General features: G+C 41.4%; 1 protein-coding gene across 1 annotated transcript in view; it reads right to left on the minus strand.

Annotated features, from left to right (window-relative positions):
- Positions 1 to 365: 365 nt before the first annotated feature.
- PROSER2 (proline and serine rich 2) overlaps positions 366 to 20957 on the minus strand; it is a 43308-nt gene continuing 22716 nt past the window's right edge. Inside the window, exons 3-4 of the mRNA XM_087815383.1 lie at positions 4900 to 5152; positions 366 to 3292 (exon numbers count right to left, since the gene is read on the minus strand). Coding sequence (XP_087671509.1) covers positions 2262 to 3292; positions 4900 to 5152 — 1284 coding nt within the window. The 3' untranslated portion in view covers positions 366 to 2261. The remainder of the gene's footprint in view (positions 3293 to 4899; positions 5153 to 20957) is intronic.

The following is a 20957-nucleotide window of genomic DNA, read 5'->3' on the forward strand; positions in this document are numbered from 1 at the left end:
AAAAAAACCTGGGCTCTTAAGATTCATCTTTCCTTTTCGTTACAATTTTGCTGTGAATTATGGTCCTTAAAATTCCTTTGAAGGTGACCCTTTAAGAGTGTCCTATCACATAGTATGGCAAGAAAACTAATGCCCTTCAGCAACTAGTTGATTTGTTAACACAATACATACACAAGTTACTTCATTAGCAGCTGTAATTTGAACCTCATACAAAATGTATGGCTTTAATTTCTAGGGTTTGGGCACAAGAAATGTGGCCAGTAGGTAGAAGTAAGTAGTAGAAGAAATTATGAATAAATATAAGGAAAGGATATAACCATCTGAAAGAAAATAATTGAAAAGAAGTATAAAATGCAAAACCAAAGTTGTTTATATGTAAGATAAATCTCAATTTATTTTTCAAAACTGTCATTATGAAGGCAAATATACCACATATAGTCAAGGTTTTAACTTAATCACAATGACGTCATAGGATAAGATAAAAAGAAATCAGCCATATCAAGACCCTCTATTTTAAACACTGTGCAAGGCATCTCACTTTGTAAAAAGATAATACAGCCCTCAAGAATCCTTTAACCATATCCAATATAAACAGGAGTAAAATAAAAACTACTTTAAAAACCTATTTAAATTAAGACCATCAAGAATCCATGAGATTATTTCAGGTAGACAGGGCTGGCCAAGACACTAAATACTGTAGTTCTAAGTTAAAAAAATTACAATCATTTTATGTAACTTACAAGGCAAATTGAATACTATGAAAAATGTCCTTCATGGTACATTTGAATTTAAGTAATACTCACCAGGAAAGAACCAGATTCTGTGACAGTGGCTGAGCCATAAGAACAAAGGGGTGTGATATCCAAGTGTGGCCCTTCCCAGTCTATTTTTAGAATTTTAAGATGCCAGCCTTAAATAGTTTTGATAATAATGTTTGTGGCTACAACTCAGCATGTAAGACACAGTCTGGGAGCAAACCAGTTTTCTTTATGCTGTGTCACCTAGTTTGCTATTTTTTCCCTTTTAAATTAATCCTGAGACCTTGCTCACAGAACACAGGGGATCTGAAGAATCTTTTGTTTCCTCCTGTTTAGTAGCTACTTTGGAAGATGCAGAACTAAAATTAGGTCATAAATTAAAATTATGTTAAAATTAGGTGATAAATTAAATCTCTGAAAATGTTCTTCACTAAAGAATGTTAAGAACTATCTTATCTGGAACCTTACTTGGAATATTACTTTAATTGGGAACAGAACACACATGGCGGAGGAAAAAGCACTTGGGTTCACCAAAATATCCTGGAGACATGTCCTTGAAAGATTTCCATGTCAGGAAGTAACAATTTCTGATACATCCGTCCCAATGAGACGGCTGTATTATCAAGAGTATAGGGTTTTAAGAAGTTTATATATAAGTAATGAATGTGTATGTGCCCCCACAATGCCTATATATATGTTAACATATGTTTCTATAAACATATTATGTACATGTATATACACAATAGGTGCTCATACACATATCCCCCAACAACAAAGACCCTTCAGTGTGATGAGACTTGCTTTCTTTAAATTACCCTTTTCCACACTCAACCTTTCTGTTCCACTCCCATAACTCAAAATTATAGTACATCATACTCTAAAGAGGTTTCATTTTAATTTTTAATTAAAAAAACCCAAAAAATTAGGCAAACCAAATTATATCAAGAAACAAAGGCATATTTAGGGCTAACATACTGTCCTTTACCCTTCAAAACCAAAAACCACAAATGAAAGACACTATGAAAATTTAACACTCAGTTTTAACGTTTTCTTAGAAAAGGAGAAGAAATCCCTATCTTAGAAAATTGAGTGTAAGAGACCTAAACTGGCCTTCATGTCCATTCGCTTGGGATGGAAGGCTAGATTAGAGACTCAAAAACAGCAAATCAATCTCCCTCCTCCTGAGTCCACAAAACAGATGGCAGTTACAAATCACAGAAACCTATAGGTCTTCAAGGCTATTCTTTGAGTTCTTGGAAAAAGGAATATATAGTGCTAGCGCTTGTTTACAGAAGGAAATCCCAATTTAGTAGTGGGATAGGAGGGGCAGCCCTAACTGTTCTCATGCACCCCGCCTGGACTGCTAAGTCCTGGTAACTGTCATCACTTGTCCTCAGCAGGGCACAGCTGTTGGTGCTGTTGTGATTGCTCTTTACAACACACAGCCATTCTAGGCTAAACAAACCTGGCCATCCTCCTCCTCCAGCCCCCACTTGTTCTCTATTACGAGTTCTCTTTCAGCAGGCCAAGCTTCCGCAGGGCCTCCCGGCGAGCTTCCTCAGTGGAGCCTCGGCCAGCGAACTGGACGGTGATGCCCTGAGGTCTGAAGCCCACAGCCCTGGGCAGCGAACCTGACCGCTTCCTAGCATCCTGGCCACAGTCCGGCTGCCGGTGCTCGTACAAGCTCTTGCTGGCGTTCTGGCGTGCAAGTTTACTGGTGAGAGCTGTGTCCGGACGGAAGGTGACAGTTTTCCCAGTAGAGAAAAAGGCACTGGGCTCACTCTTTAGGACATCGTGGATGCTCTGGAAGCCATTGGCCAGTGGTGAGGTCTGCTCTGTCTGCACGCCTCTGGACTGCTGGCTGCTGGTCTGCCCACCTGCCCGCGTGGACACAGCTTCATGGACTGGGCCTGGCTTGCTCTGGTCGCTTGTCCCCTGCTCTGAAGAGACGCTTCTCCTCTGCTCAGGGAGATCACCCTTTTGGGCCCGATCTTCTATTTCTCCCATGGAGAGGAAAGACACACCATTAATGTTGGCTAGGACCCGGGCTTTTCGCTCCTGCACGTTGACCGCTGCCTTGGAGATGGTCTTGTTGAACTCCTTCCCGGCGCTGTTGGTCACACTAATGTTGCTTGGAAAGCGGTGGATCTTGGGTGCAGGCTGTGCCGTATGTCTGTGCCACAACAAGTGGTCTCCATTTTGAGGGGCCGTAGAAGTCAGTGTCCTCCATTCTCCAGGCCTGCCCTCCTTGGAGGGGGAGGTGGGTGAAAGTGCTTCATTTCCTGCCAACCTCTCAGAAATTTTCTGGGCGATAACAAGTGGAGTAGGAACTGAGCGGGGCAGTTTTGGGTGCTCTGCTGGAGGAGAAGGAGAGAGCAGCTCTTTCCTGGGGTGGGCTGGTGCTGTGGTGACAGGCAGGGAAGGCGGCCGAGGAAGGGCCTCTGGAGCTGTGGACTCTGGCGGGGGAGAAGTCTCCATACCTTGTGTTTCAAATTCCAGGACAGGAATATCTTCCTTCCCAACAGGTCCAGACCCTGAGAAGTAGGGAGAATCCTCATAAGCTTATGTAACCTTATGTAAAAATAAACACATTACATTTCCTTTCCACTAAATTGAAAAGGGTCTCTAAGGGACATTATGCCATCTTCAACACTACCTCCTGTAAACTGAAGCCCTGTCCCTGTTGCCTGGACTAATGAAAAAGATTAGAGTACATGGTTCTCATAATCACAGGCTGAGAAGAATGAATTAGTGATGGTGAAAGACTGCCCAGGCAGAAATGGTCAGTGCCTGGGAAGCATATCGTGAAAGCAAGCTTCTGAGGAACCATCCTCCTGAGGCATTAATAAGAGGAAGTAGTAACCTGCCTTATCAGGGATTTTTACAAAGGGGAAATGGAAGCTGGAAGGTGGTGTGGCACACCAACTACTCCGTCGCTTTCCTCTATGAAACAGAAATGTTTCCTAACAGTCCCAGGTGGGGTTTTAAATACCAGGCTTGGAGCCTTTACTATATTCTGAACATACACTGATTGCAGATCACCTAACACTAGATTTACACACCTGTCTCCTGCTGCAAAACTGTAGGCTGTGTCTTATTTACCTTTGTATTGCAGAATCTCACACAATGCCTGCCACAGAGTAGGCACTTAAAACTGTTATAAAAAATCACGTTAGGGAATTGATGGGCAAGGTGGCTTACTTTAAAAATGTGTTTTCCTTGGCACCATTATATGATTGGACATTTTTAAAGGAACAGCTGGTTCAAATTAATTTTAGGAACTGTACTTCAAAGAAGTGTGATAAAAATGGGGAATTCATATTAAGTCTCTTCTTTGAAGAGATGGCTGCAAACTAAGCTCCATCTTTGGAATCTATAACCGAAGCAGAAAAATTCTGCTTACAAATAAAAAGGAAAACATATTTCTAGAGGCCCGTGACAAATGGCAGTGTTTTGTAGTTAGCATAGCAAAATTATTTTCCCTGCTATTTTTTCCTCATCATTACCAATACTTATCCCCTTGACCACATTTATTTCCAATATCTTTTCCAATTAGGAAGAAAAATGGAAGAAAATTTTCTCCTGTCCGCTCCTCTGGTTCTATCACAGGACTTGGTGGACCTCTCTTTTGATGCCATACTGAGTTAAGCAAATGTACAAAGAAGATGCTCAGCTGAATTTTTCTTCTGATCGTTTCCTGTGTTCCTGAACCAGTTGACTTTTCAGTTCAAATATTCCCACCTTGGCGACCATGCTATAGCTGTAGGGGTATAATCTTGCACAAAAATTCAGATTAAACTTCAAGGGCTAAAATATAAGCACTTTCTATAATGAATTGTTACCTAGAAGCCACTTCGAATTTTCTTTCTTTTTACTACATATATAAAATTTATCTCTACGCCCAATTAGTTTTATCCTTCATTCTAGCCCTTCTGGAATTTCCCTTCATGTGCTGTCATCCTAATATACTGAGAAAACATCTATGTAGTTGGACAAACTACCAAGATGATGCTTTTAACCCACAAAAATCTGGTAAGTCCCAAGAGCTCCAGACTGGTAGACACAGAAAGCAGTGCCTGTGTGTCGCAGAAAACACTAACAAAGCAGGCCGGGGGCTGGGGGCCAGTGCTTCACTCCTCACCTGCTGTTTCCGTGACATCCGGAAGGCGCTCAGGTTCCCCAGCTGCAGGTACTGGCTGCACTAAGTCAATGACATCTTCTGGCTCCGAGTGGCTGGAAGTACTCTCTCCCAGAGACCGTGGGGACTGGCAGTGTACCCCACTATCACACAGGATTTGCTCTTCAAAGTCGTCCTCCAGGGAATCAATAGTCTCTTCAAAAAACAGGATGACGTCCTTTTCCTCATGTGTGAGGTACTTCAGGCTCTCGTCATCCTGCAGAGCAGGTGTGGGGTTGGGGATGGGAGAGAGAAACAACAGTGGTTTAACTGGAGAAGACCAAGACCAAGTCTGGATCAGGAGAGAGCCCAGGCAGGATTCACAGCACTCTAAAATTTCCTGCCTGGGGAGAGCCCGCCATTCAGGTGACCTCACTGACATACCTGTGCCTGTATGTCCCGCACCCTTTCACCTGTATGAAAAAGGCGGCTTTCAGAAAGGTACAGAAATAAAGGATCTTAGACCCCATTATTAACTCTAGTCCCGGGGTTCCTAGAGAGTTGATGACAAGAAAGCAGGTCTTCTTCAGTGCCTCCTTGGGGATGCTGTTTGCACTTACTGTTTTCAGACACACTTGCTTTTCCCATAATAGGAATGTGGGAAATCTCTGGTTGAAGATGTTGAACTCATATTTATTTCTCCCTCCAGAAACCTCACTAAAACAATAATGAGACTTATTTATTTATTTATTTTTAAAATATATCTTTATTGATTTCAGACAGAGGAAAGGAGAGGGGGAGAGAGAGGTAGAAACATCAATGATGAGAGAGTCATTGATCGAGCCCACAACCTGGGCATGTGCCCTGATCGGGAATCGAACCCTGATCGTCTGGATCCTACGTCGATGCTCAACCGCTGAGCCACGCCCGGCCAAGCGAGACTTATTTTCTTTAAAAAGGCACAAATCACAAAGACAAAAATAACAGGAAAAGAGTTGACAGCAATAAAACTTCCAAGTTATACAGCAGGAAAGGTGTAACTGACTGAGAAAGATGAATTTTAGTCAGCACCTGGGAAAGCCAATACTCAATCTGCTGAGTACTTGAGGGCTTCCCTCTGGAGCCCAGCTACTGGGGGTGCTGAGCAGTTCTGGAAGTATGACAAAGATGACGTTGTCAAGAGCAGAACAGGTTAAAAGGCTCTTTCAGAAGCAATTAGGTTATCCAGGAAGAAAACTAGACATTTTTAAAAAAAATATATCTTTATTGATTTCAGAGAGAGGAAAGGAGAGGGAGAGAGAGAGATAGAAACATCAATGATGAGAGAGTCATTGATCGGCTGCAGCCCGCAACCCGGGCATGTGCCCTGACCGGGAACCGAACCCTGATCGCCCGGATCCTAGGTCGATGCTCAACTGCTGAGCCACGCCCAGCGGGGCAAGACATTTTTTCTTAAAGAAGATAAAAGAGAGATTTGAAGTGGAGAACTTCAGTGAAACAGAGCTGACGGTGAAGGACCGTACTGAAAATGGAGAGTAAATGATGCCAAATTGATACTCTCTGCATAGAAGACTGCAAGAGTCTTCTTTGGGGATCTGAATGACCCAAGGGCCAAAAGACGCTGAGACCACAGGTCCCCAGTGAAATAGTTCAGCCAGATTGCTCTATAGTACAGATTAGTCAACAAAACCCAGTAGAGAATTTTTAATCAGGTTCTTAACATTCGACTCCTAAATATTTGCATACAGCTAATGATCAAGAAGCTGTGACAAACCTCTAACATGAGAGACAATATCAAAACAAAACAAAAAAATAAAGCAACTTACAAGAAACAAACTATGCAGATGATGAAAATTTCATAAAGATGATCATTAGTATTCTCAGAGAGATGAGATACTGAATCCATAAATATGAAGCTATTAAAAAATAGAAAACATAAAAAGAGCTCTTAGAAATTAAAATTATGACAGCAGAAATGAAAAACTAAATAAAAGCCTATAAATTGGCCATACTGGAAAAGTACTACAATAGTTAAAAAATAAAATAAAAATCTTTTTAAATAGAAAAGAAAACTAGAGGGTAAGTGTGAGAGAGCCAACATCTTAATAATGGGAGCTCCAGAAAAAGAAATCAGAAAAAAACAGAGGGGAAGGAATTATCAAAATAAATAAATAAAACAATACAAGAAAATGTCCCCGAACAGAAGGATCAAAAGGGGCCATCAGAATAACCTAATGAACAAGAATAGCATAGACTATGTCACAGCATATTACTGTGACATATCAGTAAACTGAAGACCAACAAAGATCCTAAAAGCTTCTCAGTGAAAAAAGAGGCCACACAACACAAATCAAAACGAGGTCACACAACAGAGATCAGGAAAGTTTCTCAGGAAAAAGGAGGCCACACAACAGAGATCAGGGATCAAAACAGCACTAGACTTCTTAGCAGCAATATTGGAAACCAGAAGACAACAATGTGATTCCTTCAAAATTCTGAATGATCCACAGAGTTTCCAGTCAAGATGGCAGTGTAGGTAAACTTGGTACTCGTATTCTCCCACAATCACATCAAAATTACAACTAAACTACTGAACAACCATCATTCAGAACTGCCTGAAATCCAGCTGAACAGAATCCTGCAACTAAGGCTATAAAGATGCCATACTGAGGCTGGTAGGAGTGGAGACATGGAATGGGCTGGTCCCACACCCATGTGTGACTGATAAAAATAGGGAAAGATATCTTGGCTGGGGAGGTACCCGCTGAAGAGAGAGAGGTCCCAGCCCTACACCAGGCCCCCAACCCAGAGTTCCAGTGCCAGGAAGAGAAGTTCCCCATAACTTCTGGCTGTAAAAACCAGCAGGAATTGAGGCTAAGTGAGAGGGAGGGCTGCTGGAGTCTGAGGAGTGCCTCTTTTTAAAAATGTTTTACTCTTTTTAATTTATTGGCTTTTTTAGAGGGGGGGATAAGGGGGAAAGAGAGAGAGACAGAAACATCATTTTGTTGTTTCTCTTATTTATGCATTCATTGGTTAATCTTGTATGTGAGCTGACTGGGAATCAAACCTGCAACCCTGGCATATCAGAATGATGCTCTAACCAATTGAGCTACCTGGCTAGGGCCCCAGGAGTTCCTTTTAAAGGGCCCATGCATGGACTTACTTGGACTCACTTGCTCTGAGCTCCAGTGCTGGGGCAAGCAGCTTGAAAGGCACCCGGGACATATGGGAAGGAACTGAAGTGTCTGGCATCAGGGTGAGAGCTGCAAGGGCAGCTTTCTCCCAGACAGAGGTGCTGGCAGAGGTCATTGTTCCTTTTCTGAGCCCTTTCCCTGCAGAGTTGGCAGGTGGGCACAATATCCGAGACTCCATCAACCTGGCTATCACTGTTTCACCCTGGTGATTCCCTGAGATCCTGTCCCACCCAACTTGTGGGCCCACCCAAGCTGTTTTCAGTGACTTTTCCATACAAATGGCTTATCTTGGTTCATGTTTAAGACTTTCCTGAAATCTCTCAAATAAGCAGCGTCTGGCCTCAGCGTGCTTTGTACCTCTCTCTAAGTGGCCCCAGGCATGGCACTTGTGGCAGCACGCCTTGGTTTGCTGACCTCTCCTGGGAACCTCTAAGCCCAGCACAAGTAACAGCCACCAGCAGATTGCTTTGTAGCTCATGCTGAGTGGCCCTGGGCAGAACACAGGTGGTAGACGACCGTGGCTTGTACCTCCTGGGAGGCCCCAGAGCCAGCACACCTGGAGGACAGCTGCAGACCATGTCGATGTGTCACCACCCAACTACCTCCGCAAGCAAAACACTCAAGGGGGTACTCAGTAGGCACCAGAGTCCTGCTGAAGTAAGTCCTGCTCTGTGAGGTGGCCCCTGGACAGCTGATCCTCCACGGTTGTCAGTAGTCGCAGCCAGTGCTTGTCGTAGATGAGCCTGGGGGTAAATCCCTCCCATTGACAAGCTAACAACAATCAAGGCTGAACTACAACAGGAGGGTGTACACAGTCCATGGATGGGGGTGTGCATTTGGAGTACCCAGCTCAGGTGAACAGGGAGGCTGTGCCACTGGATTCTACAGGACACCTACTATGTTAGGCCACTCTGCCAAGCTCGAGAGATGTAGCAGCTCTACCTAACACATAGAAACAAACGCAGAAAGGATGCCAAAATGAGGAGACAAAGAAACATGCCCAAATGAAAGAACAGAGTAAAACTCCCGAAAAAGAACTAAACAAAATGGAGACAAGCAATCTACTAGATGCAGAGTTCAAAACACTGGTTATAAGGCAGCTCAAGGAACTTAGGGAAACAGTAGATGAACTTAGAGAGAACTTCAAAAGCATAAAAAAGGACATGGAAACCATAAATAAGAAACAGTCAGAAATGAAGGATACAGTAACTGAAATGAAGAATAATTTATAGGGAATCAACAGTAGAGTAGATGAAACAGAGGATAAAATCAACAATTTGGAAGATAAGGAAGCAGAAAACACTCAATTAGAACAGCAAAAAGAAAAAAAGAATCCAAAAAAATGAGGATAGCGTAAGGAGCCTCTGAGGGACAACTTCAAGTGTACTAACACTCTCATCACGGGGGTGCCAGAAGAGAAGAAAGCAAGATATTGAAAACTTATTTGAAAAAATAATGACAGAAAATTTCCCTAACTTGGTGAAAGAAATAGACATACAAGTACAGAAAGCACAGAAAGTCCCAAACAAGATGAAACCAAGAGGCCCACATCAAGATACATCATAATTAAAATGCAAAAGGTTAATGACAAAGAGAATCTTAAGAGCAGTAAGAAAAAAGCAGTTATCTACAAGTGAGCTCCCATAAGACTGTCAGCTGATTTCTCAACAGAAACTTCGCAGGCCAGAAGGAAGTGGCAAAGTGATGAAAAGCAAGTACCCAAAACCAAGGCTACTTAACCCAGCAAGGGCAAGGCTATAATTTAAAATTGAAATAAAGAGCTTCCCAGACAAGAAAAGGCTGAAGGGGTTCATCGCCACCAAACCAGTATTACATGAAATGTTAAAAGGTTTTCTTTATGAGGGGGAAAAAAAGATTAAAAAATATGAACAATAAAATGTTAATAAATACATATCTATCAAAAATTGAATCTAAAAAACAAAATAAATGAACAAGCAGAACAGAAACAGACTCACAGATACAGAGAACATTTTGATAGTTTCCAGATGGGAGGGGGGTTGGGAGGATGGGCAAAAAAGGTGAAAGGATTAAGAAGTACAAATTGGTAATTACAAAATAGTCATGGGGATGTAGAGTACAGCATAATATTGTAATAACTATGTATGGTGTCAGACAGGTACAACATTTATCAGGATGATCACTTAGTAAGTTATGTAACGTTTAATCACTGGGGTGTATGCCTGAAACTAATATAATATTGTATGTTAACTGTAACTGATAAATAAAAAATGATTTAAAATTTTAAAAAATTCTGAATGAATTCAGAGCTAGAATTTTATACCTAACCAAATTTAGGTTAGGTTCAAATGAATATGTTTTTAAGAAATGCCAGGTCTAAACAATGGATCTCCCACATCTGCCTTTGTCAGGAAGCTATTAGGGAAGTGGGGAGTTGGGTTGTTCCCCTAGACAAAGGAGAAAACCAAGGAAAAGATACAGGAGCCAGAGAAGGGGAGAATAAGAGGAATCCCAGGGCAATGGTGGTGTCCCCAGGATGTCATCCATGCAGTGAATGACCAGTCTAGTTCAGAGCAGGCCAGAGGGCTACACACAACATGAAGAAAGCAAATAAAACTGAAATAATTATTAACCACAGAAAAAAAATAAAGCTATGAGAGAAAGCATATACCTATGAGTCAGTTTACCTGTAGCAATACACACACACATGCACACACACAGATACATTAATTATATTAATATTTATAGTAGCAAGAAAACAAGAAAAACAAGAAACAACTAAAATGTCCAATAATAAGGGCATTATAATTAAATAAATCATGGCACATTCACAGATGGAATATTATATAGCCATTTAAAACGGTGTTTTCAAAAAAATATAATGCTTTTCCCCAAGAAAAGAATTTTCATGTTTCATTGTTCCCAAGTCCTTGTCCACATGCATACATATTTTACACAGATAACATGTACAAGCTACTATGTATTTTGCTTTTTACCTGTATAGTTATATTATAATTTTTATATGTAGTCTTCTGCCAACAACTACTGACTTTGATAGTTATATTTATTAACTGGCTTTTACAAATTCAAGGAATACAATGTTTAGTGAAAATAATGCATACAGAAAAACAGAGTTGTCTTGATGGTTTAATTTAAATGTATGCATACTAGGAGACAGCAAGATGGCGGCGTAGGTAACAGCGGTACCCACTACCTCCCACAACCACATCAAATTTACAACTAAAATACAGAACCACCATCATTCAAAACCACCTGAAACCTAGCTGAACAGAAGTCTTACCATGAGGGAACTGAAGAAGCAACAAGACCAGTAGGAGGGGTAGAGACGCGGGCAGATAGGGGCTGAATCGCAGAGAGGCGACTGTGGTCCCACACCCAGTGCCATGGTTTAAAACTGGAAGGGATATTTAGGTGGTGGAGGTTTCCCGGAGGACCGAGGGGTCCCAGCCCCACATCAAGCTCCCCAGCCCAGGGTTCCAGTGCCAGGAAGATGTGTCCCCACAACTTTGGGCTGTAAAAACCAGTGGGGATTGTGGCTGAGTGACACAGAGGTTGCAGGAGTCCCAGGCAGCTCCTTTTAAAGGGCTGGCTCACTCAGATGTGTTCCCTCAGAGCTCCAGTGCTGGGCAGTAGCTTGAAAGGAACCTGGGACATTCAGGGAGGAACTAACTTGCCTGGAAACAGGGAGAGAGCTGGAGGGGCAGCTTTCTCGCAGACAGAAGAGCTGGCAGAGGCCATTGCTTCTTTGGGAGCCCTCCCCCCACAGAGCTGGCAGGCAGGTGCCATATTTGAATCTCCAGCAACCTGACTCACACCTTTTGCCACACCCTGGTGATTCCTGGAGACCTTGCCCCTCCCTATTTGCAAGCTCACCCAAGCCATTTCCAGTGGCTTTTCCATGCAAGTGGCCTCTCTAGCCTCATGCTTAGGACTTTCCTGAAATCACTTAAACAAGCAGGAGCTGGCCTCAGTGTGCCCCATAGGGCTTGATAAGTAGCCCCAGGCCTGGCATTAGCAGCAGCCTGCATTGGTTCATACCTTGGCCTCTCATGGCCAAGCCCAGAACAAGTAGCAGCCAACTAGAGTTTGCTGTGTAGCTCACGCTGGGTGGTCCTGGGCAAGGCAAAGGCAGAGGCTGATTTTGCACATCCAGGAGGCCCCAGAGGCAGTGCACCTGGTGGTCAGCCTCAATCACACTGGATTACACCCCTACCACATGCACGAGTGACACAGTCAAGGGGTGCACTTGGTGAACACCAAAGGCCACTGAAGTAAATCCTGCTCCATAGGGGTGTCCCCAGCACGGCAGTTCTTCAGTTGTAGCTGCAGCTGGTCCTCACAGCCCATTGGCCTGGGGGCCAAATCCTCTCAGTGACGCCAACAGCAACCAAAGCTCAACTACAACAGGACAGCGCACACAGCCCATACAGGGGACCACCTAGAAGGCCCAGCTTAGGTGACTGGGGAGGCTGGGCCACTGGACCCGACAGGACACCTACTACACAAAGCCACTCTACAAATTCCAAGAGACACAGCAGCTCTACCTAATACAGAGAAACAAACACCATGAAGCAGCCAAAATGTGGGGGCAAAGAAATATGTCACAAAGGAAAGAACAGAAGAAATATCCTGAAAAGGAAGGAAATGAAATAGAGCCAAGCAAGCTACTAGATACAGAGTTCAAAATAATGGTTATAAGGATGCTCAAGGATCTTAGTAAGACTCTTGAGGAAACTAGTGAGATCATCAATGACATAATAAAGTACCAATCAGAAATGAAGGCTACATGAACTGAAATGAAGAATAATTTACAGGGAATCAACAGTAGAGTACAGGATGCCGAGAATCAAATCAGCAACTTGTAATATAAGGAAACAAAAAACACCCAACCAGAAGAGCAAAAAAAAAAAAAAAAGAACCCAGAAATATGAAGACAGTGTAAGGAGTCTCTGGGACAACTTCAAACAGCCCAACGTTGATATTATGGTGGTTCCAGAAGGAGAAGAAAGAGAGCAAGAAAATGAAAACCTATTTGAAAAAATAGTAACAGAAAAGTTCCCCTATCTGGTGAAAAAAATATACTTACAAGTTCAGGAAGCACGGAGAGTCCCAAAGAAGAGGAACTCAAGGAGGCCCACACCAAGACATATCATAATTAAAATGCCAAAGGTTAAAGACAAAGAGAGAATCTAAAGCAGCAAGAGAAAAGCAGTTAGTTACCTACAAGGGAGCACCCATACGACTGTCAGCTGATTTCTCAACAGAAACTTTGCAGGCCAGAAGGGAGTGACAAGAAATATTCAAAGTGATGAAAAACAAGAACCTACAACCAAGATTACTCTACCCAGCAAAGCTATCATTTAAAACTGAAGGTGAGATAAAGAGCTTCACAGATAAGAAAAACCTAAAAGAGTTCACCACCACCAAACCAGTATTACGTGAAATGTTGAAGGGTCTTCTTTAAGAAGCAGCTAATGAACAAAAGAATCTGACAGACAAAACAGACCCAGAGACACTGAAGCATGCAACAGACGGTCATATCTCAGAGGGAAGAGAGAAGGGTGTTGGGTGGTGGGAAGAGATTAACCAAAGAAGTTACATGCATATATGCATGACCCATGGAGAGACAATAATGGGGTGAAGGTCTGGGGAGGGGGTGGGATGAAGGTGGAGGGGGTGAATGGGGGGAAAAATGGTATACCTGTAATACTTTCAACAATAAATATAAATTTTTTAAAAAAGGATGCATATTTAACTCATACACACATACAAAAAATACTTAAAGGATATACAGTCAAATTTTAATAATGGGGGAAAATGAAGGTAAATAACAAAGAAAACAGGTATGAATTAAAAGTTGTTGCTTAGGGTGAGTGGGAGATGGCAGAGGGACTCATGCAAGACTGATGCTTTTCATAAACCTTATAAAACTATCTGACTCTATACTGTGCTCATGAACTTCGATAAAACCGCAAACAATATGGTGGAAGCAAAGATGACTAAGAGCTGCTCCATCTGGTATAGAGTACTGCTTTACCTGCTGTGATCCAGAGGTACACTCACATGCCCTCCTACCCAAAGCATCTAACTTCCAGGTCCATGACAGGGCCTGTAGTCTCCAAAATGTGAGTGGCTTTTCTTTAGTTTAAAGCATATACATATTTCTTTGGGGGATGATTAACACAAGAATACAGGCACATTTTTCAAAATAGCCTGGCCATATGAGCTGAAGAAATGACGACTTGGGAAACTCTGTACAGCATGGGTTGTTAGGTCAGAAGATATGAAGATTGTAGAGGGATATCTATAGCATGGAAGGAAGCAGGCTGACTGGAGAAATTTTTTTTTAAATTCCCTTTCTATATATAATGAACAAAATAAACTGATGAACAAAATACATCCAGAGGCACAGAAGCATGGAACAGACTGACGAATCTCAGAGGGAAGGCGGGGGTGGGGGAGTGGGTGGGGAGAGAGTAACCAAAGAACTTATATGCTTATATCAAAACCCATGAACACAGACAACAGTGTGGAGAAGGCCTGGGGGGAGGGGGTAGCACGGATTCGGGGTGGAAGAGGTCAATGGGGTAAAAAGGGGACATCTGTAATACTTGCAACAATAAAGATAAATTTTTTAAAAATTCCCTTTCTATAAATGGTGTTTTTAATGCACCATTTTGGGCTGTGGAGTAAAAGGAAGTCCTTTAAGGCTACAAATCTCCAGATGCTGAAAGAATTACATTGGAAACCATATTTTACCCATTCTGCCTGCCACGTTGACTTCAGGTAATGGCTACAAGTATTTAAGGGGAAAAGTGCATACATTTTGCCTAATATGTATGTTGTAAGAAATAATATCTACTATGTTCAAAGTAGAAAATTCAAAATGCTAAACCTACTAAAGGAACCATATGCATGCCATCCACAGCTTGATGAGAGCGAAGTCCTGCTCCCGCTGGTGGCTGTGCACCCTGCACAGACAGGAGATAATGTCCCTGTCCCACTGGCACATTGAGGAACATCCAGATAAGGTGGATGACAAACCTTTACAATGAATGTTACCAACTGTTAGAAAACTCCAGTCCTACATACACCTGTGGGAGTATACATTTGGGACAGGAGTGTTCATTTTTAAAATACTCATACTAAACTAACCTTTACCTAAAAAAACTTAAGTGCTTAGGCTTCTTTCATTTTTCTTTTAAACAAAGAAATTTGGTTTTACTGCAGACTAAGACAATTGTGGCAGCTCCTTGTGAGGGAGAAAGCAGCAGAACTCATCTCTGTTCTAAACAAACAAATCATAAAAACGATTATGATGGCTAAAAATATTTCTTGAGATGAACCAAGATCTCTTAACCAGTAGTCTCCTAGGCAGGCAGCCTTGGGCATTTGTTTTGAAGTTTGATTAACAATTTCTTCCTACAGACCCCAAAATAATCTCCCTGACACTTGAGCAAGGCTTTAGTGACTGAATAATCTATGCTGATGAAAGAACACCCTGCAGCTGAAAGAGAATAGGGGCTCAATGAAGAAAGTACAAGACAGCCTCTCTGCAGTTCCTCTCACAGCTTTAAATGCTCTGCTTACTTTGGCAACCTCATAAGAAAGACCCTGAGTGCATGTGGCATTACCCAGAGTTTCAGGATAGGGTTTAATTAGGGTTCTTTCTAACTAGTCATTGTTGTAATTTTTTACTGTGGCTAACTTAAACCTGTACTTCTGGCCGGAAAGAGACACAAACCAACCAGTAAGGAATGAGATATGTGTACAGTTTTTGATTATAGATCTAAGAATAATGGCTTTGCAGGATTACAGTTGGGCTCCGTGGCTGCCTTAAACTTTAAACTGACAATATCACAGAGAGGTCTTGGCTGAGGTGGAGCTGCCATAGTGCGTGGCATCACACCTGCACCAGAGCCCGCAGAGGCTTGGGTCACACTGTCCTAGAGTTTCCCACGGCTACCTTGCCACTGAATTGTGAGTTCCCGAACAGATTAAACCTGGGTTTTATTCCATCATCTAGCAGTTCTTGTATGTAGTAAGCATTTACTAAATGTGTACTGAACTTTAATAAAAGCTATTTAAGCTCTATCTTAAAATGGCTGTTGTGACTAGCAAGTTTTTGGTTGAATCTGGGTAAGGAGGCAGAACTGAAAGACAGGGTCGCTACTGACCAGTATGCACCTCCTGTCTATGCCTGTTCTGTTTTCTCCCTTTGGGATCATCTAGCAACGAGAGTGTCGGGTTTCTAGTGTACTCCTTAGACGCCAGTCCAACCTGACCATGAAGAGAGTGTTCACCACTGCTGGCTTCACCTTCATATTCCATGCTTACGGGGTGTGGCCAAAAGACATCAAAGGCTCTAGAGAAGGAAGGGATTATTCAGGAGCTGACAACTGCTTTTGGATCACAGACTCATTATGTGACTTTCGGGCTATAACATTTGTCAGCTGAGTGAGAAGGAGGATTTCAAGACAGTTCATTGAATATTAAATCTCCAAAAACTCAATAATGAATTTGGGTCATTGTTTTTGCCCAAGTCAGAGATAAAAATGAACAGGAAATATGCTTGGGGGTTTGGGAAGCGCATATATTACTTAATTTCTTAAGAACTAAGCACAGTAAGAGCTTCCCAACTCTTCAACCAGACAAAGCATATTCTTTTCTAAAGGAGACTCCAGGTGCCTGCAGGGCAGAGCAAACTTCATTTAAGACCACATTCAGAATATGAGCCTAAGGACACTGGCAGCATTCCACTATGTATGACGCACCACATCTTTTTATCCACTCATCTACTGGTGGGCACTTGGGCTGTTTCCAGATCTTGGCTGTTGTAAATAATGCTGCTACGAACACAGGGGGTACAAAAAAAAAAAAAAAAAAAGAAAAAAAAGAACACTGGCAGGAGGCAGCATTCTGTCCCTGGCAGTGACGCCAGGGTGTTTATGAGATAAGTGTTTGAGATACTGGCCTTAAGAGGTTAAAAACATAGGTAACCTTACATGCAAAGCTTCCTTTGTCACCTTAAAGAGCTATCATTATGGTCTCTGAATCTTTCTTGAACCTCTTATTTTGGATCTGTATCATCTCTTGAGGTAGTAGGTTCTAGAACCACACTACCAACTTTGCAAAGACATACTGCCTTGTATTGTATGAAAACTGAAATTTCAAAGGAAAAAAACACATTCAAAAGGTATCTTCTAAGTCAAGTATTTCAGGATTTAGCCAATTTGTTCTTGTTCTAACTATACCTTTCCTTAGAAAAGGTTCAGAGAAAGAATTCCTTATAAGAAAAGCAAAATAGCCCGGCCAGGTGTGGCTCAGCGGTTGAGCGTCGACCTAGGATCCAGGCGATCGGGGTTCGGTTCCCGGTCAGGGCACATGCCCAGTTGCGGGTTTGATCAATGACTCTCTCATCATTGATGTTTCTATCTCTCTCTCTCCCTGTCCCTTCCTCTCTCTGAAATCAATAAAAATTTATTAAAAAAAAAAAAGAAAAAAAAAGAAAAGCAAAATACATATACAAACACAACTAGCTTCTGGAGTGACAAAGGCTTCACACACTTCCCTATATGGATAGCCACGACAATTCTACTTAAGCAGCTATTTTAATTTTTAATTTGCTTTGGCTCAGGAGAAAAGTTCCTAACAAGCAAAGATCTGTTATATCGTAGATAACATTTCAACTAGTATTTAAAAACTTTAGGATACTCTCATGTAACATCAGGCATTAGTCTTTTATCTTCTTTTAAAAATAACTTTTGCTTAACTTGTAGTTGGAACTAGGTTATCTTTTACTTAAAGAGCCCTCCAAGAGGTGTACTTAATTCCATACAATTTAGCAGCCTAAAAACACTGTTACTAATCTTTTACGGGGTCAAGAATTAAAGGACAGCAAGTGGAGAAACTATTATGGTTGATTCTCACTCTAAAGAGACAAGTCATAAAAAGACCCAGTGATTTAAAATAAAATCATACAGCTCCTCTCCAAATTTAGACTCCCCAAAAAGTAGAGTATGAGGGTAAGAAAATTTTTTTAAGTTTATAAATTTTGTACCAGTGTAGATAGTTCACTGGTTCAGATGCTAAGAGAGTGCTTTGTAAAAGTCAAATGTTCCACAGTTGTTTGGAAAACTTTGGTTGCCATTTAAAATTAAATGTCAAATTTCCTCAGTGACCCTGTTCTATCTAAAGCAAATACACAACTGTGGTATAATAACCGATGACAACTAAAGTTAGCTCAATGACTTTCCATAAAGGAAAATACTTGAAAACAGTCAACAGGTCTAAGTAGAAGGAACTGGAAAAGCATTGGGATGTGTCTTCCATCAGACAGTGAGACACAGGTAGTCAAGTGGGGTATGAGGCAGAATTATGCAATCAAATACATATCATAAGAATATTATTTAATTATATGCTTCATAAAAGTAGAATCTGTAATGCTGTTTCCACTGTCCTACAAAATGATGAACACACAGATGAATCAAACACAACACAGTATTACTTTAAGATTTTACCAGATAGAAAAGAACTGTAGAGGATAGGCATTCTTTAATTTAAATTCAAAGTGATGCCCATAGTAAGATTGGCAGAATTAAGAAATTTGTGAGATATTGGGGGGGGGGGATGTTTTCTTTTTACTATCTCATCTTTTCTGGTCAAAGGAAAAAATCCAGAAGACTACTGAATAAGAGACAGAGATATAACAGGGAAAAAGTGAATCCAAACCAGGTAATGAAGTGGAATTATGCTCTACCTGAAGCTATAGGGCACTCACAAGAGAGAAGCTGATATTATAAGCACTGATTAAATGCTAGACATTTAATCTTTACAATATACATGTATATATAACCCTTGAGAAAGAATTATCCCATTCACCCCCCTTTTATAACTAATGAAGGGAATAACTAAGACTGATTAAATAACTTTTCTCAGGTTACAAAGGGAGGCAAATTTGAATTTGAACCCAGGCATGCCTTTAATACCCTTGTGTTTAATACAGTTCTGAGCTTATTTTCAGGATGCTGATTGGTTACTAAAGAAAAAAGCAACTTTAAAACTGCATAAGGATATTTTTTGGATTTAAGAAAAATTATAAGTATCTTGGGGCATGTCCTCTGATCCCTACTAAACTCCACTATAAAACCTGTGCAGGCCAACACTGAAGGCTCAAAAAATCCTTCCACCCCAGGAGTCGAACGGCATAAGGCTGTTCTCACTTCACTCACCCTGACCTCCTAATATTTATAAATGTAAGAGACTGATAGTTTTTTCCATCTATGGACCTAATAATATTTCTAATATCTTATATTACCAAAAAATGCATCCATGATAAAAAGTTTCATAATAAGCAATTTCTCTTTGTGACTTTGGAGCTAAAATGTCAGACCTCCTTTCAAACAAGAGCTTTTGTCACTGAAGATGTACTCCTTTGTATGACATTTTGACAGAGTCATCATGATGCATATTTGCCACATTTGCCAGATGACAGACCTTAAGATCCCATTTGCCTGCATGTACATCCTATGAAGAGTTGTGTTTTATATGGCAGAATCCTGTAAGCTACCTGATTCATTTTCCAGACTTGCTTCTTCCAGTTAAGATAGATTGCAGGCACTCTGGCAGCTTCAATCCTTCTAAGAGACCTCTTTTCATTTTCTGCTAAACCGTCGTGGCAGTCAGTGTGACACACTGCTCAGATCACCCATTGGAAACGAAGGAACTGTTCTCCTATCTGATGGGAATGCTGCTGGAAAGTGGCCCTCAGCTATCAGTCCTCTTTGGGAATTGTCTTAAACTGAAAGAAACTGTCTTGTCAAGGTCATGCCTCTTTCAAGAGGGGTCCTGCATCCAATGGCTGATCACTGAGTGGGTATAAAGGCTCCACTCTTGACCTAATGGGGACAACTGCAGGGCTATCCCAACCCTAGAGCTTTCCAAGCAACAATTAAGGCCTTCGTTGGGTCTACCTCACAGCTCAACTTCTCTCTCCACTGAGTCCTGCCTCCTCTCCTTCCAGATGTTGATCCCAAGAACAGTCCTAATAAGCCTCCTGCGCTCTAACCTCCTAAACTCCATTTCAGAATCTGCTGCTAGGGAGCCAATCTGCAACAACCTGAACTGTCATAATGGATCACAGTCACCAGAATGAAGGTTCCACTGTTGTGTCCTTAACACCTAGAACAGTGCTTTAACATTTGAGCAGATGTATAAATCACACACACGAAAGACACAGTAAGTCATATAGAATAGTCAGTTAATGTCACACCTCAATGGATATGCTTGTAGAGATCAATCAGGTCCTATTTGGAGCATGTGAGTTTGAGCTACCACATAGGATTTAGTAAAAGTAGGCATTAATTGGTTAATATGAAGGATGGACCCTATAAGATTAGAACGGAGATACAAAAGTAGCAACATTCCTTCCCTACGTCCAAAGCACTGGACATACTTGGGATCACATTCTCTCCTAGTAGAAGACAGAGGGCAGGTATTATTTCAGTTCTCTGTCAAAAGAGGCCAGGACACATGAACATGAATGTGAAAGGCAAAAAAATTAAAATAATTCAAATACTCTGACTCCTAATGCACTACACCCATTTCCTTAGATACCAAAGTCATCTGATGACCATTCTCAATTTTATTCCATTACCACACATACAAGATAGTCTTTTAGACTATTATACTTTAGTTAACCACATCAAACTCAGTCATACCCTTCTATATCAGAACAGGACTGCTTCCTAACTATGCTTTAAAGAATATACTCCACCAGTTACTGGAGTATTAATCTGTATGTCTTTCCTACATATTCTTTTAAAAAAAATATTTTTATTGATATTTTGGAGAGACAGGAAGGGAGAGGGAGAGAGAGAGAAACATTGA

This window comes from Miniopterus natalensis, chromosome 1, assembly GCF_054644295.1.
Source record: "Miniopterus natalensis isolate mMinNat1 chromosome 1, mMinNat1.hap1, whole genome shotgun sequence".
In the NCBI taxonomy this organism is placed as follows: Eukaryota; Metazoa; Chordata; class Mammalia; order Chiroptera; family Miniopteridae; genus Miniopterus; species Miniopterus natalensis.